Source organism: Solenopsis invicta, chromosome 5, assembly GCF_016802725.1.
Source record: "Solenopsis invicta isolate M01_SB chromosome 5, UNIL_Sinv_3.0, whole genome shotgun sequence".
Taxonomy (NCBI): domain Eukaryota; kingdom Metazoa; phylum Arthropoda; class Insecta; order Hymenoptera; family Formicidae; genus Solenopsis; species Solenopsis invicta.
In genome coordinates, this window is record NC_052668.1 from 24001380 (window position 1) to 24027795 (window position 26416).

Consider the following 26416-nt stretch of genomic DNA (forward strand, 5'->3'; position numbering starts at 1 on the left):
AGGATATAATGATACGAATAACATCTTATGTACTTTATTTAATTTTGATTAATTATTATAAAATATTAACTAAACATTTAATCGAAATTATTTCATTAAAACTAGATTATTATTACTAAATTTTTCCAATGTATACAGTATACATTTTATTGTGTTTAAAAATTTGTTTACTTGCAAAACGGTCATATTATTATCGAAACACGTGGAATAAGTGAATAACTGAAAACTTAGGTAATACTGAAAGAGAAAAGAAGAAACTTACGGACTCTCAGGAAAAAACCGCCTAATACTTATGTAAAGATTTTTTACAAGCGAACAAGTCTAAAGTTGAAATTTGAATCGTAAGAGGAGCTTACCGTAAAGCCCGTGAGAATTTGCAAAACACACATTCTCGTTCACAGTAGTAACACGATAAGATAGTTAAGGCTTGATCGAGCATCAATAACGTTTTCGCAACGGTAACTTCTATAACAAGCTTACGAGAAAAAGAATAATATCCCTTCTATATAGTAAACGTCATGATCGTGCTTCTAAAGTATTAAATTTGTGATGCGAACAGGATAGAAATTTATCGAAGATATTAAACATGACAGTTTATTTCTCTCCTTCTCACTCACTCACTCACTCGTTAACTGAAGTTTTTTTCTTATAAATATCTTATAAAATTAATTCTTATATTTATTAGAAAAATTATTTTATTTTTTTAAAACAATTACAACAATTAGCAAGGTATAGATGTATAAAACAATAGTTTATCAAAATTTTTTTCAGAATTTTAAATATTAGAGGATAAAATTTTTTCTCTCAAAAAAAGTTAATAATTTGATCGTTTTCTTGAATTAGTAAGCAGGAAGGATAGATATTACAGTAAAAGAAAATTTAGTAACTAAATGTTGAGTAAAATAATGCCAATAAATATTTGATTAATATAACCAAAAATAATTTTCTGAATATTTAGCAAGTATTATCAAATGTAATAATATTTACAAATATTTAGAAAAGTAAAATTATGTTTGGTTAAATTAATTAAATATTTAATATTTAATTATTTTACTCAACATTTGGTAACTATTGCCAAACTCCTTTTTCAGTGCAGCGGAATTGGCAGGAGTTAAAAGCTAAAAGAAGTTGTGACGCAAATTGCGCTATTTCCTCGAAAGAAAACCTTGATACCAATTACAAACGATTGACCTGAGCTTATTCGACTTCCGCGAATGAGCTTTAACGGTTGCGGGACACGCTACGAAAGTCTGTGATTTCTGTGATTAGTGGCAATCAAACATCGATAATAATGGCGTTTCAGTTTACAAGTCTGGAAATTCGCTCAACTGTTCCAAAATTGGCTTAATTTCCGTTGATTAATTTTATCCCGGGGCTTCTACCTGCCAATCCGTAATGCCCCGTCCATGTAGTAGATTATCTGTGCTTACTAGTAGCTGTATTGTGGCTTCCGTTCCAAGAGAATTCACAAGCTTCTAGTTGGAGTAATTTCATTAGAAACATACAATGTACAAATGTGTAAAGAAATATTTAAAGTAAACATATGAAGAAATCTTGCAAAATGTAATTTTCAAGTATGAAGTTTAATAACACATGGCAATAGTTTAAAATTGCAAATGGAAGGGAAAGTTTCTTTTTAACACCTTTCTGTTTAATGTTATTCAGATATTGGAAAAAATTTAGTTTTAATCATTGATCAACTTTTGTCCGCTTCTGAATTTTATACTTATGTCAATTTTCTATTATAGTTTCACTAATAAAAATAATTTTCTGTTAACTGAATCTAACTTATGGAATTAAATAAATTTATTCAGGCAATGCAGATTGTTATTTTACTGAGCTTTCCTCTCGTACGACCTGTTGATTCGGAAATATCGAAATAGATAAATATTGGATTTTGCATGAGATCTCGCAGTTCGTTTTGAGGAATAGGCGATAGTTTTTATTCTCCTATTGATTAAAATTTATAAATTAGAATCTGATAAAAATGTCAAAATAATTTAGATGATAAAAACAGACTTCTGGAATTGAATAACTTATTTTTGTTACAAACTAGTGTGTCATAATATTAAAAATATTAATATGAGATAGAACAATACGAACAAAAAATTAGCTCGTATTCAAATTGCGCTTATAAAAACGTTTGCGCACTTTTTTGTTATTCGATCTTTGTTTTACGTCTAATAAACGATGAAAGTATAACGACTAAAATGCGCGTTAACATCTTCATAAGCACATTCTGAATACCATTATCTATAAATTTATAATTTACAAGGCTTATAATTTATAAACCTAATTTTTTCCTATTTTTCTCTTTTGCATACAATTTAATTTTTAGTGCATGTAATAGAACATTTCTAATGTTCTCGATATCAGGTTCAATCTTCGCCAAATGTTGAATTCTCCTTATTCGATAGCTTGAGCGAAAAGAGAAAGAATTTTCAAAACTAATTAATTCATGCATTGCAACAGTATTTTTCTTTGCACTCACAGTTAACTAATTCGATATGTTTCCCGCTTTCGATTTGCTCGAGCGTTTTCACGAGAACAAGCGTTAACGAAATAATCATTAATTACACCGATGAGGTCCTTAATTAGAGAAGATTCGAGTGATCGATGGCACGCCGACTTCTCCGACAGTCGGCGATTGGTCGGCGGCGGTACGGAAGTTATTTAGAACTTCGTAAATTAACGAGCGACGAAGTTAGCTGCTGCGGCACTCCAACGCTGCACTTCGAAAACCCGATTCCCGCGGAAAGTAATGATCGAGCAATTAAATCTTTTGGGAGAGATGCGACTCACCGACCGGTTTAATCCGATTAACGAGAACTGCTAGATCGAAGACTCTTACGTTTGCACCTCGTTTTATTTGACTGTTAAAAGGGATTTGGTTATGGGACTGGATTGGGTTATGGGACTTTGTGAACTGGCGATGAATACAGCATGAATATAGAAACTTGCAATTGTATCAAGTAGATTTATATTTTTCGCGAATTCGCTAAACGCCAGAAACTCTTCTCGCCATTGTTCTTCAAGTATTTACAATGACGTTATTTTTATTGGCTGAAATGTTAACTTAATATTAGGCGAATACGATATTTTTAACTTTACCCCTTTTATTTTGGGGTTTCTCTGTCGGTCGCCATCGACGCCACACATGTAATTCTCTTTCTTTATAAGGAGGCGTAATTATGATAATGAACCTAAAATTATGATTTTCATCTCAAGAATTTGTGAATGAATTTTCCGCGGTGTTGTCTCCACCGAGAAAGATAGTCTAGGGTAGTATATAATTAAACTTGCTTTAATTAAACAGGCGGAAATAATGCGAGAAACAGCAAACGCGCGGGAATGCTCTCTTGGGTAAATATCTTAACTTTTAATGCGAACCCTTTACATGCGTTCCGCCTCGTAAAATTTAATACCTCACCATGATAACGTTACCAGTTTTCTGCAAGACTCTTTTGGGGATGTTAATATAAAACAACTCCGGACAGAGTCATTACAGCATAATTATTCCAGATTAAAGAACAACATCGTAATTATATGTGTAAGACCTAATATAAATACGTACATACACCAACATCTATTTGACGATTTATAGCTGAGTATTAAATCGATTGTTCGCGAGCTAGAAATTATTTCTAATACTACGTTTCAATCGTCATTTCGACATAGTTTTAGGGGTAATGCTATCGCGATGCTTGCGTAATAAGGTCTTACGTCTGCACGAGTCTTACTAATCCGCTTTGCGTGAAACGTTATAATGCTAATTTATATGTTACTGTAGAACTTGCGGAGTTTCTTTGACATTTCTGTCGCGGTATACTTATCTTAGAATTGTATAACTGGTGTGTCTGGTAATTTTGCGGATCTGATTAGCGATCATATTATTTTTTTGCCAGGACGGAATAGTGAAAAATTTCTCCGCATATTAACTTCAATAAAATGAGCAAAAATGTTCACCTTTCGCATTTCCGACGATAGAGGAAAAAGCTACATGATCGCTACTTTGATAATTCAGAGAAATTAATATGTTCGGAGGAATATTTTTTAACGCGTATATACATAATCGGGAGCATTTGAAACATTAATTTATTATATTTGATACGTTAATTTGAGTACGGATGATTCACAGTTTTTTATATAAAAATAACTCGTAATATTTTTATATTCTTTTATTAGCGAATGACATTATCGAATGATAAATTCTGTAATCATATTTCGCTTTGAAACTTTTGCGTTACTGTTACTAATGTTACTATCAGTTTCATTGAAAAGCCATTAATGAAATCTTGCTCGTTAATCAAAAATGATATTACAATGCAAAGTATCATTCAAAAATTAATAGACAAACAACAATTATTAGAAAGCCAAGTTTTATTTGTCATAATGCGCCTTGTTACATTTACAATGTACAGATACTTTTAAGTCGGGCACATTTAAGTCGGGCACATCATCGCGTTCGAACGATGCAGCAACGTTGGAGAGAGCCGCGAGCGGCTCTTCTCGCGCGAGAATTTTCAATCGCAACCCCGCGCTTACCGCCCGCAAATGAGCAGAAAGCTAAAAAAACACTCCGCGGCCGGACCCTCCGGGCTTACGAGCATTTGTCTCGATAATCGATACATCTCAGCGACAGTTCATTTCACCCGGGAACGTTCTGAAAATGAAAATCCCCCGATTACAATGGAGGCCCCCGGGGCTTCAGCCGCGACAGTACGCGAATCCCGGCTGATTTTGATTTTGCTTCTTTTCTCTTTCTCCTCCTCCCACGCCCCGTGTCCTCGCATCTGAATTCCCTGCGCATCGCTCATTTTGTATCTGAGGCACGAAAAGTAATTTCTTTGGCATTCCCTCAAGATCAGCCGTTATTGGATACCGTTTGCGAGCAATCTTCTAGATGAATACATTACGAAAGCCCTCTTCATCTTTTATCCGTTTCGCACATACACACGAACATTTTTCCTCTTTCCGAAGAGAAACAGGTTGGCGATAAACGAGCTCTCTTCTCGGGAAATATATACTTGACTTGTTTTCGGGAATTTTTTCCAAAAATTGTACTTCAAGTTCACGTATGTTTTATCCTGCGAAAGTTTTGTTTGACCGGAATGTGATCTCCTTTGAGTGTTTTTTTATCAAATGCGCAGTAGCCAAGCTCACAGAGACTGTCCGAAACGCGTGTCTTATCTATCCTGGTGGTATATCGAGAATCTGATAAGCATTTGTCGATCCCTTTTCCGACGAAAGATTTTCAAGAGAAATTCACGTTCCTCCGCTCTATACTTTCCGCATCTCATTATCGAGCGTTTTCCTCGGGTGTCCGGGCGAATCCTTTGAACGATCTGAAAGTAGATAGTCCCCCATCGACACGTCGCTCATGTCCTTTTATTGTGTCGAGATCATTCGTTTTTTCGTGCACTCTTTGTAGCTTTTTCACACTTGTGCAGTGCGACAATCTAACAATTGTCAAACGCAGACGAAGCGTTAATAGAATTTTCCATTACCTCGCAAAGAAATTCTATGAATGACGAAATAGAGAAACGAAATAGAGTTACCAAGACAAGAATCAGTGTTTTTAATGGATCATGAAATATAGTACTCGATGCACAGTCAGGAAATCCCATTAAACGTAAAAAGAGATAACATAACTTAAAAAAATAAAATTGTTTTAAAAAAATTATTTGAGTGGCAGTTTTATTCTCAAGAGTTTTTTTTTATTGTTTATATTACGCAAATATTTTCTGTCAGATTCAGGTTTATATAAATCCACCTAGAAGATATCAGATTTCTTAATTGATCGTCATTTCTCGCATAAAAGACAATGACAAACTATTGAGAGTTGCCTTTGTCGAGACTGCTGACATTTATATTTTCCAAAGACTTACGGCAAGGAAACCTGAGATATGTCTTGTATCCACGATGATAAAAATTGGTTCGAGATCTTGGATAGAAAAAGAATTGACTAATCGCATTTGAACAATTCGTTCAACTAACTAATTCGATTCTGTTTCTGTCCGAAATCTCGGATTGATTTCTAGTATCGCAAATACAAGGTTATGGTTATGGTTGGCTTATATTTAACTAGGGCGTAAAGCTAAGAACCTGAGGCCAAACCTTAAAGAAATCTGGAGGTTGTGTTAGGCTTAAGGATCAATCTGTCTCTACTAAGCCTAAGGAAAAAGAAATGGTAGTCACAGAGGAACTCTTTAAATCTAGGTGACCTCTATAGGGATTGACGTAGTTCCATCCGTTTTGATTACTATTACTGCTACTATTACGTAGAAATAAAATGTTAAATGAATATATTTTACATGTAAATTAAAGTTTATATTTTTTAAAATTATTTATAAAATAATTATTGAAAAATTATAAAAATAAAAAAATACACGATCTCATCAATATTTTGTAACATTATAATTAAAAGATTTTGAAAAATCTTTTAATTAACATAATGTTCATCAATTATCTGTTGAACTCTGAAACATCCAGCAATACGTTTTCTTCTCTTCACGTCGCTTTTCTTCCAGTCTTCTGCACTTAGAATTGCACACACTGATTACAAGCTTTATTTGCGTTCTATCAGATTAAATTTCGTCTTGGTATTTCGCCATTTATATATTTTCTTTATCAGTGCAATTTACACGAAGTGTACCTCATATCAATTAATTCATTCATTTAATTTCGCGCGGAATTCGATTAACTTCGCGAAATCTTTATTGAAGATAACGTTCAATGTTGCAGTAAACAAATATAACTTAGTAATACTAGATTTTTCTTAGTTCGACATATCGTTCGTCACAAACACTTTACAATTTCGCTTGTGTAGAGTTTGCGAAACGTCATTTTCAAACGCAACTTTCCACAAAACTTGATTCCTCGTCTTCTCTACGGATACGCTCCTCGGGGAGGACAACGCGACACGTCTGTCTCTGGAAGTTTAATGCTGGATAGTGCGCGTGAGTCTCATCGCGTATGCGAAAGCGACACGGTAGTTTCTTATTGAGGACGCGAGTGGTTCTTACGATCCTCGCGCAGCACTTCTTTTTCCCGCGGGGATAAACCGGGGATCAGATACACGTCTCGTTTGCTGTGATCGGTGAGACGCTATCTCTCGTTTTTTCACTCGACCGATATGTTGTTCCGCCGTTTCTTGAATGCGCGACGAAGGAGGATCTCTTTGTATCTTGTGGCTGGATGTCAGGACTGAGAACGTCGCACGACATTCTGTCCACGTCGCAAACGTGGCTCGCGTCGTCATCCTCGTCGTCGTAACGTAGTCTTATAGGCGAACGAAGCATCGCGCTCGCGTGCGACACGTTGCATCTGAAAATAAAAAGAAAATCGCGCTTGTTCTAATTATAATTGCATAGACAACAAGGACCGCTTGCCAAGTCGAGTTTTGAAATAATTAGTAACGAGAATTTAAATGTAGCTGTCAGTAAATGTTTATATTTCGAAACGAAACCTTCAAAACCTTCTTTTCTGTGATAAACGAATAATCTCGGTTCTCATAGGATTGATAGCGAAGAGAGGGAGGAGGGGTACCTTTATGTGCGTTACATTAACGCTTACCTAATGCTACGTTGATAGTGTACACTTCTTATGCGAACCACCTGAGACCCTCTTCTGGACGGGCATCCGTATATCGTGCTATCTTTCATGCTGCTGAGGTCGTCCCTCGTGATAGTGGGGCTCGTCGGTGAGCAGTACAGCGTTTTCTTAAACGCCAACCTATACTTGGCGCTCATCACGTTGTACAGGATCGGGTTCACGGTGGTACTGAAGTAGTACAGGCAACCGCCCAGCGGATACAGCCACTCGTTAATGTCGTCGAAGGCTGACACCTGATACACGTACATTAAGCGCTGAGCGTGAAAGGGCGCCCAGCAGATAAAAAATGTTATCACGACCGCACCTGTGGAATGAAGCCATCGGTATCTTTCGGTATCGTAGGTATCGTGGTCCCCACTTCATGGAGAATGCACGAGGAGCTCCGCGCTCTCCCAAGGGGGGAGGGATTATCGAGAATGATATAAAAGCTTGAGTGTAACTCTTACTTAATTTTGACTTATCGAAAACAAATTTGACTTTTAAGACTGATTAAACAACTTGCTAATAAAATTTTAAATTAAATGTTTCTTGAAATAGGATGCTCGTTGGAAAAAAATTAATGATCAAATAAAATGTTAATACATAAACGTGAAATTAACGTAAAAAGACAAGAGTGTCTCCGAATGCTTTGTTTTGTCGAAATCATTATTTGTTACAAGATTTTTGCGACTTTAAAAATATACTTGGTACAGGTATACCCCGAGAGAAAAATGTCACCTGTAATACAAATTCATTGATCTCTATTCCGTGATATCCGGTCATTTGTCACGAATGCAGACATGGAAATGTTGCTTTATTGGTTCCTTGTATTGATTATGGAAATATATTCACGTGATAAAAAAAATATATGTGTCCTCTGTGCTCTCTATTTCAAATAGAATGATATTTATGGAAACATCAGAAATGGAAGGAATTCAATATTTATTACCGTCGAGTATATTTCAAATTGTTTATAATAAAAAGTACGTTATGGCGAAGGATTCAGAACTATACACCGAATAAGAGAATTTATGCGAAGCGGTGAAAATTGAGAAAAACATGGGACCGACAGCTGTATTCGTGGAAATTTAAATGACACTTTTGCTATGTCACGTGCGAGACAAGTTCTCACGTGCATAATTTATTACATTGTCACGCTTGAATGCCTTGCGAGCGATATTTTGCTACCGTGAATCGGCGAATTTGCGATGCACGAAACCTTATAGGTTTTAATAGCGCCGCGTTATCTTTATGGTCAACGGGGAAAACAGAAGCAGCTTGATGATTAATCGATGTTGCAATTGACTCTGTGTTATCTATCTTCGCGAGAATATTTTGCATGAAGGTTTACAAGGCCGACATAGAAGAATGATATTAATTCATTGTTGGGAACGAGTGACGCTTACATAAAAGGAAAATATTCTTTCAAGGGTAATAAAACTGAAAAAGTAATTGTATTAAGTATTTAAATCTAATTTAATTTTAATTAGAATTTAAATAATAAATTTTGTTAAATAGAGAGAGAGAGAGAGAGAGAGAGAGAGAGAGATTTGCAGGTAATGGTCAAGCGCGTGTAAAATTTAATAAAAGAATTTTATATATTTTGCCCGCAGTACCTCGTACTTTAACGTTTTCTAATATTTAGATTTATTCTTCTGACGTGAGCATTTCTTCCTGAATGTATTCAATGAGAAATTGAAGATGCCAAAAATCTAAAAAGAATGCTAGCTTATGGCCGCGATCGACAGTACCTTCATTTCTTTTTAAAAAGAACTGTTTCAGGAATAACATTCTTCATCCTACTCGCAACAAGGAATAATATTTAAAATTCCGCGAATATTAAGTATCTCTGGAAATCAAGAAAATTACGTGTTATGCAAGCATTGCTCTTTTTATCGACGCCGGATACATTTTTCATTGCTATAATAGCCGATAAATTGCAAGTCTAACTTTAGATTGCATCAACTGAAGGAGATGCATTCAAGTGCTTCATAAAGAAAGGGAAAAAAATATCATGATATTATAATAACAAAGGGTAAAAACTTTCAGCCGGATGTCTCTGTGAGATTGATGAAGAGTGAGAATTCTGGATCGACAGATTGTCGGGCTGGAAACTATCCGATATTACGTCAGTACCTTATAAACCTTTGACGTCTATTTTACGATCTACCGTTCGTGAAACGTGCGCACCGGCGAAAATGAAAACCATGTGGTTACCGCATGGAATTTTGACACCTCCGTAATAACTATTTTCTTGAAAACTGCGCTTGTGAATATGACCCCCTGCAATTTATCGCACATTGAAAATATCGAGGTACATACGCCTGAGCAAGATTTATGTAACGGAAGAAAACTGTAACGGCGCACACTCTTTTTACCAAATTTTTTTTTACTCTTCTCAGATAAAGTTTCCATATGTTTCACCTGCAATTATGAAAATTTTAGTTTTATAAAACGCGATCTCTTTTGCAGCATGATTATTTTAAAAGTTACGTTTACTGCTCGTTGAGTTTAACTCGAGAATAATCGTCTATAGTTTTTTGTTGCGTAATAAACGTTCATTTGGGATGATTTTTACACTTCAATTAAAGGTAAGAAAAGATTAATTAATAAGAAATTTAATAAAGAAAATTAAAAAAAAAGATATTACGACTGAGCTTTATTTTCTTACTAGGAAAATCCGTCAGCAGTGCATCATCGGTTTTAATAAAATTTTCATTTGCACATTTACTACAGTAAAGCCGTAAGTTGCGAAAATTAGGTATTCTTGAGAAAATTATGAAACCATAGCATAGAGGATATTCTGACGCGTAGTAAACAAGTTTTCTTTCCTGACCGAATTCACTCTGAAGAGATAAAACCAACCTCTGAAAATTAACCCATTTTTTTAATTTTTATTTTATTATTCATCAACAAATGGAGATAGAACAAAATTTTAAAAAGAAAATTTATTTCTTGTAACAAGATTTATCAATTAACGTTACAGAAGAACCATTGTTGAGTTAACGGCGTAGCGTTAGGAAAATCGTTATACCTACAACAGTCCTCGAGTAAGACAGTTTTATTATTGTTTTATTTTTTCTCTAGACTTAATAAAAAAGCTAAAAGCTGTAACGGTATTATACAATAGGTGCTGCAAATATTTAATCGTTATTTTCTCGAAAATGCCTAATTTTTGCAACTTACGGCTTTACTGTAGTAAATGTGTGAGTGAATATTACACATCCATAAAATTGTATTAAAATCGGTGATGCACTGCTGGCGGATTTCCCTTGTCAGACAGTTGGGGACGTTAAAATCACCCTAGGTGACTGTAGGGTCCTTCGATTTTGTTTCCAATAATAATGATACCATTGAAACAAATCTACGCGGCATGCGGAAATACGAAATTCCATCACATCAGTGTGATTTATAAAACATAGTGCCTTTCGGGAATACTTATCGTAATACAACGCGGTGTTAGCGCGATGAAATAAATTCGGAGGGACGCGTCACACGCGAGTTCTACTGCACGTTTGCCCGTGTTGCTTCGTACGAATGTGGCATAGTGATGTTGTGAAAAAGACGGAAATTTACTGAGCATCCGGATGATGGCTTTTCGCGATTGAGCCTGCCTCGTCTCTCCGTGAACGGAGCCCTCGATGCTGCGCCCGAGACCGTTGCTTTGTATTCGCAGGCCCATCCTCACGTAAAGCACTGCTATCGACAACATCGGCACGAGGAAGAATATGAGGCAGCTGAGCTCGTAAAGCGGAAACTTGGGCATGTTAGGTAACAACATGGCACACATTGCCGACTCCTCGGAATGACGACCCGATCCTGAAAACAGAATATGTACTTCTTCAAAACTTTTATTATCATTTTCTGTACTCTTTCTCTCTCTCTCTCTCTCTTTCTCTCTTTCTAATAATAAAATAAAATAAAATTAGTTTAATAATTAATTGCCACTTGGTAATACTAACAAGAAAAAATTTCCAGCTCGAAAATTAAAAAAAATTATGAATTATTACTTTGGCAGTACACAGAGAGAATATTCTGACTTATAATAAACAATTTTTTTTTACCGAAAAGAAGCCCTTACAGTATTGTAAAGAAGCCATAAAAATATCAGAATATTGAGAATGTTATATTGTTCCTGTTTTTATTTTTATATTTTATATAATGTTTTATACAATTGATGAGTTTCCTAATTGATAAATTTTGTTACAAGAAATAAATATTCTTTTTAAAATTTTGTTCTATATCTTTTTGTCGATGAATAATAAAGTAAAAATGAGAAATGGGTTAATCTTCATAGTGAATTCGGGTAGGAAAGAAAAATTGTTTACTACATGTCAGGATATCGTCTATGCCAAAGTTTCATAATTTTTTTAAATTTCAGAGTCAGGGGAGCTCTCCTTGTTAGTTAGGACAGGTTTAAAACTTTTTTATAAAACCACAAAGTTTTAATTTGTAAGACCAAAAATAAAGTTATTTTTGGTTATATGAAATAAATATTTGGCATTATTTTGCTCAATACATTTTATATTTAATCTTTTTTTAGTATAGTATTGGAATCATGTCGTGCATACATATTTAAATGAAAAATTCATAGCATATAGGCATATAGAATTGTTGGAAATTAAAACTTTTGTTTTGAACAATGGTATTTCTTTATAAAGTTTATTTCAGTTATATGAATGATAAAAATCTGGACATAACAATCGCAGACAGCCACAAATTATTAAAAGACTTTAATCCAATTTTGAGGAGATACGGCGATTTTATTAATATCCAATAATCTAGAACATAAATTCCCTTGCAAATGGAATTTTGTTATAATCTTTTAGCTGCATATTGCAATTGTCGGATTAAAAGCTTTAAATCATATCAGCACAGAAACATTATAATATATCCTAATTAATTAATTTGCGATTGAATAACTACTTATCTGTGCAGTGTGTAAAACGTATTTAAATATTTTGAGCGGATTTGGTTGAATATGCAAGTTCAAATAATAATTAACACGTTTTATGATTATGTAGACACTACATGGAAATAAGAAAAGCTATTTTTGCAAATAAGTTTATGAAACGTATAAATAATTGATTTATAAAATTGATTTAAATTTAATTTTTAGAACAAAATTATAAAGATTTGAAAAATTATAATACATAATTTGCTTTAAATTATCCCGGAACTAAAATTTGATTATCTTATTATAATATTACATATATAAAAAATTAATTTGTCTTATTCCGTTTTGAATATAAAATTGCTTTAATCAATTTATAATTTGTAAAAGATTTAGAGGAGAGATAGACTTTTACTTTATAATTTTATTTATCTTGTAACATGAAAAGCGTTTATTTAAAAAATTGAAGAAGAATCTTTTAAAATTATTACACAAATATTAATACCTATTATTTACATCATCTATCTTTAATATTTTTACTTAATTTAAAAATTTCTTTGATTGGGTGTCGAGAATTGCTTATATAAATACCTAATAATTAATTTAATTCCTGTAATTTTGACACGAATTATAGATTGTTTAAAGTGAATTTTAAAATGTGCATACACAATATAAACAACGTAAAAGTTCCCATTCTAAAACTTGAAAAGAATTATATATCGTCTGAAATGAGCTTCGTTATCTGGTTACGTGAAATATCAAACGTGACATTAACATGGACGACCTCTAAGACATAAGTAGGTAACAATTACAGCGATTTATAATCTTAATGGTGCATATCAGGTGTGCCGTAAAGATTACAAATTGCTACCATTTAAGACGATGTATTTCAGCAAATTAATAAAAGTCACAAAAATTAAATTTTGTACAGACACATTCGCGCACTTGACGAATAATGCTATCATTAATATAATTAATTTTTTTATGCTAGTTTTGCGTAAAAAGTGTCTAATGTTTATTTTCATTAATTTATATTAATTTCCGTTTAACTAACTCTGTACCTCTTTTTGTTCGTTTTAAGAATTGGAAAAAGATAAAAAGTAAGTTAAACTAAGTTTAAAGTTAATGAATATAAATAAAATATATGGAACATATATTTTTAATGTTATCATTATTTTTTTTGCATCGTAGTATTAAGTCCGCGATCGCCGAATTGTATATAATTCACGAAGTCATGTATATTTATTTGTTTTATCAACACAAATTATATACGATTGGTAAAAGGCAATCGGCAAAATTATTCAGTTTACATGCGAAATACGTGTCTCTTTCTCAATGTTGCCAGATTTAAGTATTTGCCGTCAAACGATAAATTTCTCTGACGATTTAACGCAATTTATCGGCCGATGGAAGGCCTCTCTTTGTGCGATATAATTGCATGCGCTTAATATATCGTCATCAGGCGCGACGTCGGTTTCTCACTGAATTTTCGAACGATGTCCGCGTTCGACATTATCACGTTGCTGCGCCTGACGCGCCCAACAGCTTTTGTATTTCGTAAAAAGTAAGAATCTGTCTCGATTTTCTTTCTAGATTCGTCTAAAACTCTGCAGTGCGATGCAAGCGAATTCCAAAATAGAGAAGATGTTTTCTCAACATATCTGATATTCGTAAGGGATTGAACTTCACTGACTTACGATTGCGTTTGATAAAACTTACAATAAATGAATACTAGTAGGAACTAATTTAAACTTATTTAAGTACAAATAAATAAATAGATACGCGTAAGGAAACTTTAAAGGCAATCTTTAATTTTGAGATTGAAAACTTTGTATCTTTCATCTCGTCTTTCTAATCCAACACTTTGCAATCTACGTTGTATAGAACTTAAAATGTGTACGTAGTGTTGCGATGACATTCGGGGATAATTGTCACGTTGATTCAGTGAAAATCTGTCTCATAAATTCAAATTATTTTGACTTATTCATGCGACTGCAGAGGTATTTTACACTATTATACGTGTTACAGTTTGAATGGCTATTTCCGTTTCCGTTACATAAAATTCATTGTATACTCTGCATATTCGAAATGGTTTCGGCAGAATGTGATCCTGTTTCGTGATTGAGACATAAGCTAAACGATCTTATCTTTTGCTTTTATTACTAATTTTTGATGCAAACAGGTTTGCCGTGAAATTTCCGTAATTTAGTTAACTTTTAATTAATCTTTCCCATTTCTGTGTCAAAGGGACTTAATGGACTCTATCTGACTCTCTCTTTACCTTGCGCAGCATCGATTTTAATTTTGTTTTTTAATTATGAAGCTTCGTGATAACTTCAGTAATTATTTGCAATGCAGAACCTCATAACCATGCAGAATTGGTTTTGATATTGATTACTAAAATTAAGTGATAAATTGATGGTGTCATTTTAATATATTGTTTTATTATTATCAAAAGAGCAATATATATATTAATTTGTATTTATTTATTTTCCAACTTTTTATCAATTTATTTTTTACACGACTAGTTTGCATCTTTTTATGAAAAATGCTGTCGAAAAAAGAAAGCATTCTTGTTTAAATGGTTCACTGTCTCCACGATCGTTGAAATCGGGAAACTGGTGAAAAATGCGCAGGAATGATTGGACTAGCGTTTGCTTCGAACAAGTTTACTCGTCGATAGTCCGCATGGTGTGTGAGCGTATTCATGGTGAGCAAATAGACTAGCCATATTTACATGCAGATCGCAAACTCGCCACGTTCATGTATCTATTCCCTTGCCTCAAATGATTCCTATATAATTAACATATTACTTTGCCTTGAAAGACTAATAAACACGATTTCTCTCAACTGTAAATAGCAACAGAAGAAACTGAAATAAAAATAGAAAAAGGAATAAATACAAAAAAGATCGAGATAAATTTAGAAAATTGATGAATAGAGATTGAGTAAAATGAAAAGATTGTAGAAAGATACGAAGGAAAATTAAAGATCGAAGAAAAGTATTGATGAAGGAGATTCAAAGGATTACAAAAAGTGGATTACAAGTGGTAAATTATAAAATTAAAATGCGAAAATTTAGAAGGATAAGAGGAAAAATCAACAAGGATAATCGATAAAACGAAGAAAAATGAATCAAGAAATATAAGTAAGGGAATATGAGAAGATGAAAGGAGGTTTGGTCTCTTTTAAGCTTCATTAAAAAGAATTGAAGAAGGATCAAAGAAGTCACGAGAAAGTTCCGACAAGAGGATCAAAGACGGAGGGGACAAGAGGCAATTAAAGAAAGAGAAAGGCTCGAAAAAGAAAATTAAAACAGAATTCCAGTATTATTCTGTGTCTATTTAACTTAATATATAAAAATTTGTGATTTAAATTCTCCCTCGGGGGCTCAGATTTGTTAATACGGATTTGGCAATTTCAAGCCTTCCAAGAATGCTCGGTTACATGGTCACATTAACTTCAGCCTACTTCAGATAATTTATAATTTGTCAGAATTCTTTTTATAATTTTACGAACCATAGATTTTGCAAATACACACTTTTCATATTCTGCAAAGTATACCTATGTATATAATTATAAATAGAAATAATAGAAATTTTTACGAATCATTCAGATTTATTTTATACTTCGCGCTATCGGCAATATTTATATCGATCCTCATGAAAGATTTGAAAACTTACTTATGGCATTTATATTGCTAATCACGAACACTCGAGTACAAGTGGATAAGTTATTATACAAGAGATACTTACTTGGCGGATACTCGATGTAATTCACGGTGGTGTAAGCGGCGAAGGGTAGAGCGAAAATGAGAGCCAGTAACCAGGCGCCTAAGATGAATCGTATAGGTCGTTTCAGTCCGCTCATCGCATACAAATGTAAGGGGTGGCATATAGCTAGGTACCTCTCCAACGAGAATATCACTATCGTTAACACCGACACGTAAGACGACCTTAAACAAACGTACGAACTAGTTTTGTAGTCGCGTCATTACGCTGATTTCTTCGTTTATACGAAGTTAGTGTTTTTAAAAAATTGTGTTATTTTATAACATATATTTCTACTCTCTTTTGTCTAAATTTTCAAATATTTAAACATTTTCTTAGTAAAGTATTTTTTTAAATATATAATTAAATACTTGTGAAACCGTACTTTAAACTTATTATTGTATATTCTGAAACGCAAATTAAATTGTAAAGTATTTCTAAATTTTATTAATATATATTTATACAGAATTTTTTCGAGTAAAAAATATATCTGTAATAGGGGAAAAGTAACGAGCTTTCGTAGCGCTTCTTGAAAGGGAAGATTATTTGAAAATAAATTTGCGTTTGTATTTATATAATTGCCGCAAGATCTCATTAGTGTGTGCTCCTTTCTCACGCATTTCTTAAGGTTGTTACATGAGAGAAACATCTCATGTGTAAGCTAAATGTAAAATAATCAAACGCGTTTCGGATAATAGTTTAAGTTTTGTGTGTAATGCTAATTTATGTTACAGTTACATATTATAGTATGTGCATTTGTTTTGCATCTTCTATATTGCCTAGCATAATTACCTGAGAAATTTATTTTGGAATACAATTTATTCTGTTAACTAACCAAGAACTTTAACAAAATTTGTCCATTCACTTACGGCATAGTTCATTTATTTTCTTTTATCGTTCTTCTCACTGCGTGTAATAAAATATAAATTATGATTGCGTTACATTGGAAATCATGATATAGAGTTCGTAATTAAACTATTAATTTTTATACTATTTTATACTATTATTTTTTACTCCATTTTTATTTTATTTCCTTTTTCGATAGCTTTTTATTAACTGAACTTACATTTCTGAAACGTACGCTCGTATCTTGCACAAACCCACTCCAAGTGTCCATGGATATTGCTGCCAAAACACGCTTAATTCGTTAGGCAATCCTGGAAGTAAAAGAGATATTATCTTATATAGATCGGTTATTACGTCATGTGTGTAAGTTCGCAAATATGAATTAGGAGAAAAGATCGGGAGGGTTGAAAAGAGAGAAATTGTGTATGATTTATGTCTGTTATTTTTGTGCTGCTATTTTGCGAAACTCTGTTTGAAAAAATTTTACAACGGAACAAAAAGGTTTACAAAATAATCGCTTGCAGAATTTTACTTTATGCATTTCTCTCTGGGATCATTAATTACCTTCATCGATACACAAAAGATGTGAAATTTCTGCAATTTGCAAATAGAACAGTCTCAAGAGACATTCAAGCTTCAGAATAATAATAGATTCTTTGTTAAAAGCTATATAGTACAGCTAGTAAATGAATCACAATGAGTACACGTAAACGAAAAGCACAGGTTGAATCGGAGATTTAATTGTCATAATATAATTTATGCAGAGAAACACACCCCTTGCGACCAATCACTAATTACAAAGCAGAGTAGAGTAAAACTCGCGTCATAATTTCGCGCTTCGATGAATTCACTATGAATCAATTGTCGTTATTGAAACTTACGATTGTTTTGTAAATTTACTTTTTTTACAAAAGAGAATTTTTCAAAACTTTCTTTACGAGAGTTTTCGTAATAATTACATCTTGTAACAGATTTGTAACGATTAAAAATCCCATGAAATGCGCTAAAGATCACGTGCATTATTTTTATTTACAATAAAAAAGGTATTTTTAGAATAATGATATCCCAAGCAAAAACCTTGGGCTACATTTTTTCTTGCGTGATAACAACTGAGATTCCGGTATTAATGGTGTTTACAAGCAGTGCAGCAATTACCTGTCGCTGCAAATTATTTCATGACTCGCTACGCGTTATTTGTGACCGGGGATACTGCGCATGAAATGCTCCTTATATTTTTTTTACGCTTACCAGCCGTGGAATACACCTGATTTATATCGTTTGTTACATCTGGTCGTTGCATACAAATGTTGGATTAAAAATTTACCTTAAAATAAACATGAATATTTTCCCGTACATTTGTTTGTTACATATTATGTTAAAATGACATAATTCTCTTACATTTCGCAAAAATTGGAGTATATTTTGCGAAATGTTTGCAACTTTTTACAGTAAATGATATTATTTTATTTTATACTCTGTTGACTATGCCATAAAAACAATCTATAATCTTTTGTAATTAAGAAAGAAAAGAGCAGATAGTGTGTATTCTATTTATCCTATAAAAATTAAACTAATCAAATTTCAAAACTAAAAAGAATTTATTTGCGTCATTTATTTTTAATAATTTGCACTGAAAAAAGGAGTTTAGTAATAATAATCAAGTTTTGATAAAATAATTTCAATTAAATATAATTATATAATAATGAGACGGTTACTAAATGTTACTAAATATTTGATTATATTAACCAAACATTTAATTAAAATGATTTTATCAAAGTGTAACTCTCATAAGTGTAACTCTCATACACAGACTTGATCATATTATTATCAAATCCTTTTTTAATATGTAAAAGATAGATTGTAACGCTTCAGGTGAATTACTTTGCTTGTTTTCTCGGAGAACACATTAAAAAATATAAAACTGACGTTTCTATGTAACGATTTGATATAATAAATATTAATGGTATATATGACAAAATGCAAGGAGGCGATATTCTACCGCTTATTTGACAAGTCACTCCTTATGGCAAAGAATAAATCTTATTTTAATATCTATTTAATATATTCTACACCATCTGATACCGTTTGCGTCACTTCTTATTCGTTTTGCGTGGCGATGTCGAGGTTTCCGATATACTTATTTATGGATTCCAAAGATATATAAAACGTTCATGAATTATGCAAGAGAACAGTATGTGAAAGGCGACGTTTTATTTAACGATTTATTCCGATACCTTGTATCGAATGTCGCTAAAATGCATCGTAAAATAACGACATGATTGGATGGTGAAAGCTTTAGCTTCCCGCGGCCGGCGTTAATACCGTGCCATTAAAGCTTTGGTCAAATCCCAATACATGATATTCGCGATCGACAGCTGATAGTGTATATACAATATACATTAATAAATATATTCCCATCGCATGTTTTAATTTTTGATAGTTTTTATTAAATGAAAGATACTTAAATATACTTTTCTTAATGTAATTAGCGTCAGAAAGTAAACCGCACAAATTACAACATCAAACGATTCTGAAATACTGGAAACTTTTAAATTAAAAATTCAGAGAGTCTTTACTTCTGTAATATCGCGTTAAATTTGTTTCTTTTTCATTAATTTCAAACCCTCAAACTATTTCAAACTTTCCGTGTTCCAGTATATTTACTTGCGCATCGTTTACTTTGTTTTTTGTTGATATATTCTGCGACATACGCGGCATGATTATATGTGAAAAAATATATATTGTACAAAGACATAAAAAATTATAAAAAAATATTGATATAAATGAAAAAAGATGTAGTATACAAATTGCAATACAGAATAAAAATACTTTTATTAAACATTTATTTGAAAAGCAACATATATTATTATATGGTGAACAAATTATATAAAATTGATCCGGCACGTGTTAAGGAGACAATTTAATTAAGGATTCTACTAAATCCATTGCCATCGAAAGATAAAAAAACAACGTATGGGCAAAACAAACGTAATAAAGCTTGATGCATATCGTTCGTATAGATTAGACTTACATTAGTGCTGTTTCTATTGGATTTCATTCAATTATTTGAGATACTTGCGCGGGCAATCAAACGTCGATGCAAGATCGTTGTAAATCTTAATTAATCGAAGGCCCGGCGGAATTGCATTAGCTGCATCGCGCGGAGTCGTACGTTTTATCCGACTTCGAAGAGCACAAAACCCATTAACTCGCGGTTAATATCGAGTACGTGACAATCCTCAAATCACGCGATAGAACGTGTTCTCGCATAGACATTGGCTTTTACTAGGCTCAATGATGCGTCCTTATTAGCCCATTATTAATGAGGCTATTAGAAGATTCGTATTTGAGAAATTTAAGTTCACAATTTGGAGCTCGGGGCTCAGTCGCGTGGACAACGTAACTCTTCACGTAAATTTGAAACTTTCCACGTGAATTTGAAGCAAACTTTCTTCACGTGAAACTGATAAAAATTCGTTTCTTGTTAGCTCCTCTTTGCATTCTTTCCACTGGGGAAATATCGAGAAAGAGATAAAAGAACTTGCAGATTCGTCGTGTTTAGATAAGTATCTTCCTTTTTTTCGCCATTTAATTAAATTTTCAATTAATTTCTTTTATCCTAAAAGTATTCTTTTATTACGTAAGTTGTAACATAATGTTGCAGTGAGATCTGCCGAAGAGATCTGTCTGTGCGATATTCTCGTTATAAAATTGCAGTTTCTTTTTTCTTACGAGATAGCAGCTTATTAGATACGAAGTTCTCGTATTTTCTTGGCAATCTGATATGTGGATGTCTGAAGAAGCACGTCGAAATGCAATATATAGGGCGTAATATATACCCGGATTCGATGACGATCCTTTTAGCCAGAGAAATCGAAAAGCAGAAATGTTTGACTGGCTCTTAAGTTACGGGATGCTGAAAATAAAACGATTTCTACGGACTAAGCTTCGGTGAATCAATTGGAGCTATACTTTAGTGAATCAACCATTATGCTCGCGTCGAAGCTCATACCCGGCAAATCTAAGACATCCTGTATATCACGGAATCTCTATCAAGTGTCACGCCACGAGAAACGAGTTATTGCTAGACTATAGATATTCGGAAGACGTACGTGTTCGAGACAAGTTTCTTGCATTTATATGAGAAACGAGACTTTTCCGCAACGTCGTTCTTCGTTCACCGCTTTTTTCCGCTGCGAAATGACTTTCGCGACACTTCTCGCAATTTCCAGGGCGCACCGATACGTAGATTAAGCATAACCGGATTCTCAATCTTCGCGACGCTCATCTAAAGATGATCTCTAGCTTTGCTGGAGAGAGTTTAAAAAGTTTCGCTACTTTTACCTATTAATCAGATCGTGAGAATTATAAAATGTATTCTTGCAGTATTCAATCTAATTTTCAACTGCATTATTATGCGCGTACGAATTTTTCCTGCGTTTTTAAGGGAAAAAAAAAGAGATTTTGAAGAGGAAAAACATGAAATGGAAAAACATGAAATTTTATGCCAGATCAGAATAATACACTACGACCTCGAGGAATACATTTTTTGCTCGATTTTCACTTGATTCGAAGTATCCATATACGAAAATGTTTATGATGCTCACTAGTGTTTGCATTAATCTCACATTTGAGATATTCATGAAGTACGGAAGCAAATGGTATATCAAATGAGGCCGAACAATCAGGAGACACGCCGCCGCCGGTTGCATTAAGCACGAACGATGTTTGAAACTTCGACTGCTATCGGGAGAGAATTATGCTCGGCACTCGAGAGGGTCGGGAAAAAACGAAGGGCGCGATGGATTCAAGCTCAAATATCGGCTGCGTAACTTTAATTGCAAAGTACTAGATTATTTGTATTTCTTATCTGCGCGCTTTTTTTTATCGTATTTTATTGCCGACCGATACCGTTACGCCGTTGTTAATTACGAGGCAAATCGACGTTCATTGTACCGTTAGAAAAAGTGTCGTTCGATACTATTTTAAGGATCGGAAAGTTGCGGAAGTCGACGATAATAATGAAATCATTCGTTATACTGGAATATTCTTATCGAACGACGAGCCGGCATGTTCGTTTATCTTCATTTTTGATTAATTGGTCTTCTAAATCCGACAGGCAAAGTCTCCGCTCGTTGTTAATTGCTAAAGAATATTGCAATCCTGAAATCTTTAATATGAAATCTCTCTGAAGAAAAGAATCGTTTATCACGTATATTGATAAATCAAAAAATTGGATTGACGGGAGTAGAAAATAATATCACCCGAACCATATATTTTCGCGTATATCCGCAACATAAAATAATGGTTTCGCAATATCTGAATGCCTGTGATCGTTAATCACTTTTGCAAACACGACAGACAATTGGTTCGTTTATTGTTCGAAAGTGCTGTATATCTGATTGTGAGTTTATGAAGTGAAAGTATCGGATTATACAACAAAGGGAACAGAGACAATGCAGTGTCAGTGGTTCAGTTTACATGAAAGGTTCAGAAATCCTCACAGATCAGAAATAATTTAATTTTCTTATTTTTACGTATTCATTTTGTGCTAAGTGCAAACTGTTCCGTACTATCAGAAAGATGTTTTTCTATTTATCATTTTTATAAAGCTGATTTATGAATCTTCCGGTTTTCGCTTCAACAAATGTAAATACGACGGCATAACGTTTAGTTGGGAAGAAAGACGATTGAAATAGAGAGCAAAGTGTTCTTTCGTATTCAGTATCAAAGCGATAATATCGTATTTGCATTTATTTTGGAGATCAGTAATTATGTTAATGAAAACGGTATATTTTCTCTAATGAATTTATTATATTTGCTTTACATTAATGATGGATTATGATTATTTATTCATTGAGAGGTAATATTATGTAAATCGATATTTGGGTTGGTTAATCTGCTCATAATCCTGACCGATGAACTGTTTAAAGTTCAAGACAGCGTTTGTCAAAGAAACATTAGAGGGAAACGAAAGAACAAAGATTGCGGCGCTATTTTATTTACCGCGTGAAGGAAACGCTGGCGATGTTTGAGATTGTCTGATAAAACTGCCGCATTTTCTCTTTAATACACACGAGGGAAATATTCTTATTGCGAAAGACTTCTGAGTGATAATAAAGAAATACGATTATCGGTCCTCCGATGATGTCGGCGAGCGTTCAACGGTCACTCGCAATAAATTGGTGCAGTTCCTCCACGTTCATCGTCGGAATGTGAGAGTGATGGATGGTCAACTCGCGTGAGGGAAGCGTATTAAACCCAAAAAGTATGTACGACACCGGATGAAGAATTTAACAGAATGATGAAGACAACAAAAAGTCAGATATATATAGCGTTTGAATGTTTAAATATATTCAATTTTTTAAAACGTAGATAATATTCGATTTAAATTAATGTATTCTATAACATTAATCGATGCAAAAGTGTCGAAGAAAGCTAGAAGGTGCGTTAAATCTTTTAAACGCTGATTCGTGTTGCCACAATGAAAAATATCGAATCTTTTAAAACGTGGATTATATTCGGTTTAAATTAACGTATTCTATTGATCGGCGCAAAAGTGTTGAAAATAAAAAGGCGGCGCGTTAAATTTTTTAAACGCCGATTCGCGATACAGCGACGAAAATATCGAAATTAATCCTTGGCATGTAACCCTCAATCGTATAATTAACACGTAATGAATAGGACGCGGCGCGGTGTATACCTTCGTTATCGCGTACATGGTGAGATTCATTATGATGATTATCGCCCGCGCGATGAGACAATACAATAGTTAGGTTACAGTAACTTTGTTTCAGAGAACACAGCGACATATGTATGTGCCTATTCTTTGGCTGTCCAAGGTGCGCCGCCGCGCTGTTTTGGTCGCGACAAATATCAATGGCTTATTAAATTAATCGTTGCCAACTAAAGCCAACTCATTACGAGTATTAGTACAATAATCTTGATTAAAGCGGACGATAAACAAAAACGGATCGCGACGAAGTAACGTTTGTACAATGAACCATTATTGTCATTAACCATTCACGTTACGCGTGTGTGTTTTTCTCTGCACTTTATTAGTCCGTTACCGTGAAAGCCCAGTATAAACACTTAATGCGATTATTGTTGATTGGATGGCCACGTAATTATTAGCGTACTGTGTGAAGCTTAATTATGGCTAACTAATTGGAAATGGCAACAGAATGCGCTTAATAAAACGAAAGCTGAATTACGAATGCCACGCGTGAAGCTGCCGCGATGAACGAAATTCCGACACGGAGCAAAAGCAATGGGAAAAGTCGGATAGGAAAACTTTAGAGACAAAGACTGGCGTATAACTGCATATCGGATCGAAACGAGTCACACTTTCGCTGATATTCTAGCTGCGCGTACGATGTCAAGTAGAGCAAGACTAGATAAATCAGACGCAGCGCGAAGCTGGCAATCTCTTCCGTCGAGCACATTGCGTAACATAAAACCATGTTAGGAAGAGAAAATTTTGAAGCAGTAAGAGATTACTGTAATCTCCGAGAAAAAATCTTTTACTGATTTAATCTCTGCAAATTGCACTAAATTTCAGAGAAAAAAAGTAATTTTTCCGATAGTTTATAATTGAGGAAGCAACTTGTGCTAATTTACTTTCTGTAAGCGGCAGTAAGTAAGAAAAGAAAAGTAAGAAAATTTTATTCTATAGATATTTGAAGTTTTGTATTCTACATAATTTAATCGTCTAAACAGATAGTTTGCGTTATTTTATTGTTTTTAAACGGTTTAAAAGAAATTTTGGATATTCGGTAATTTAAATAAATAGTATTAATTTATATTACGCAATTCGATAATTTATTACGAATAGAAAATTAAATTAGGGAACATAAAAGTACTATAAAAATAAGGAATGTATTAATTAATTTAATAAATGTTGCTAAGTATTAATTAACCAAATTGTAATGTCATATAATTGTCAAATGTCACACTTTAATGCTTTACACGTTGCAAAATACATTAAAATTTTAATTATACAATTAATAATTTTTAAATGGAACATGACTGAAATACTAAAGAATCAAAATTCACTTGTTGAATGTATGTTGTGAGAGAAATTTTTATTATGTTATCTTATAAATTTTAAAACATTGGCCTTCGAAATCCAACTAATTTATTAAGTAATTTAATATATTGTGTAATAAATATTATTTATTTATCTTCTCAAAACGCGAATCAAATAACAAAATATCTTGCATAATAGATATGCATTATTGTAGCATAAAAGATCTTGGGGATTGTATATTTTTCAATTTAAGATTGAAGAAACTCGTAATTGAAGAGAGACGATAATTTTGGCAAGAAACCTCAACTCACCGAGAATCAAGAGAAGCAGATCGGATATCGCTAGATTGAATAGATAGTAATTGGTGGCGGTTTGCATGACGGGATTTCGCCTGATAACGATGCAGGTGACCACGTTGCCGAACACGCCTGTGACAAAGATCGCGACGTAGACGAAGGTGATCGGTAACACGAGCTTCAGCGGCAGGTGTTTCGGCCCCAGGATCGACTTCAGATAATCGGACTCGCTCAGGTTCATCAGTTCCGTGATGTTGTCGATCTTCACGATATATCGGTCCGAAAATTCCATACTTTGCGCGTTTCATCAGCCTGATCGACAGCTTAGTAATGATGTCACCGATCGAATTGTCCATTCACCGTACGATTCTATTCTGGATAAGGAGGCTCGTTCCTCTTTTTTCTGACAGTCATGATTGCGACACTACATTGAACTCCGATCAAGCAACGCACTGAAACTTATCATTGTCGATCGTTCTCTGCACATCAAATCGAACATCGCGCGAGCGTCGAATCGTTAACTGATTCATAATTATTTTCCTCGCAAAAATAATGCTGCTCACTGATCGATCTCGATCGCTCGATCTCGTGGATATTTTTGAAAACTCGCCCGTTTCTCGGGAGTAAATAGCCGCGACACGCGTGAGAGATGTATAATGGGGATGAAAAGTTCTCCACTCGAGAGACCGTGAACAAGTGACGACCGCGGAGCGCTTCGGTCTTCGCTATCGGACCACGCGCCCATCCACCACGCATCCAACCCTTAACTTCAACCCCCTCGAGAGAGCACGCTGCGCCACCCGTCCAATAGAATTCCGGCTGGTCGCCGCGTGCAAAATATTCCAGCTATTCGATGCATATTGTTCTAAACGACGTGGCAATATCTTGGAGCAATTCCTAATTAGATGATATCGATTAGATTTATCCGAAGGCTCTCATATACTTTGCCGTTGGCAATACAATCGAGAAGTAATTCTGAGCCAATGAG

At 33.9% G+C, this 26416-nt stretch overlaps 1 protein-coding gene across 2 annotated transcripts; it reads right to left on the bottom strand.

The window, feature by feature from the left end:
• Positions 1-5796: 5796 nt before the first annotated feature.
• On the bottom strand, positions 5797-26188 carry LOC105195234 (neuropeptides capa receptor). 2 transcript variants are annotated; one of them, XM_026131003.2, is made up of 6 exons: positions 25444-26188; positions 17324-17414; positions 16243-16460; positions 11170-11412; positions 7576-7918; positions 5797-7326 (listed from the first exon to the last, which is right to left on the bottom strand). In XM_026131003.2, the coding sequence occupies exons 1-6, from the start codon at positions 25718-25720 to the stop codon at positions 7071-7073; spliced, it is 1428 nt and encodes a 475-aa protein (XP_025986788.1). In that variant the 5' UTR covers positions 25721-26188; the 3' UTR covers positions 5797-7070. The 2 variants fall into 2 exon arrangements, with proteins under 2 accessions (XP_025986788.1, XP_011158889.1); XM_011160587.3 differs by having other exon boundaries at positions 7071-7326; positions 16243-16442; positions 25444-25720.
• Positions 26189-26416: the final 228 nt, after the last annotated feature.

Bases quoted from the DNA above. Each gene is read 5' to 3' on its own strand.
- LOC105195234 (XM_026131003.2), bottom strand. From the start codon at position 25,720: ATGGAATTTTCGGACCGATATATCGTGAAGATCGACAACATCACGGAA. The intron at 17,415-25,443 runs GTGAGTTGAGGT...TTTTACTTCCAG, and splicing joins TCTGCTTCTCTTGATTCTCG to GATTGCCTAACGAATTAAGC. The intron at 16,461-17,323 runs GTAAGTTCAGTT...CTACAAAACTAG, and splicing joins CGAGCGTACGTTTCAGAAAT to TTCGTACGTTTGTTTAAGGT.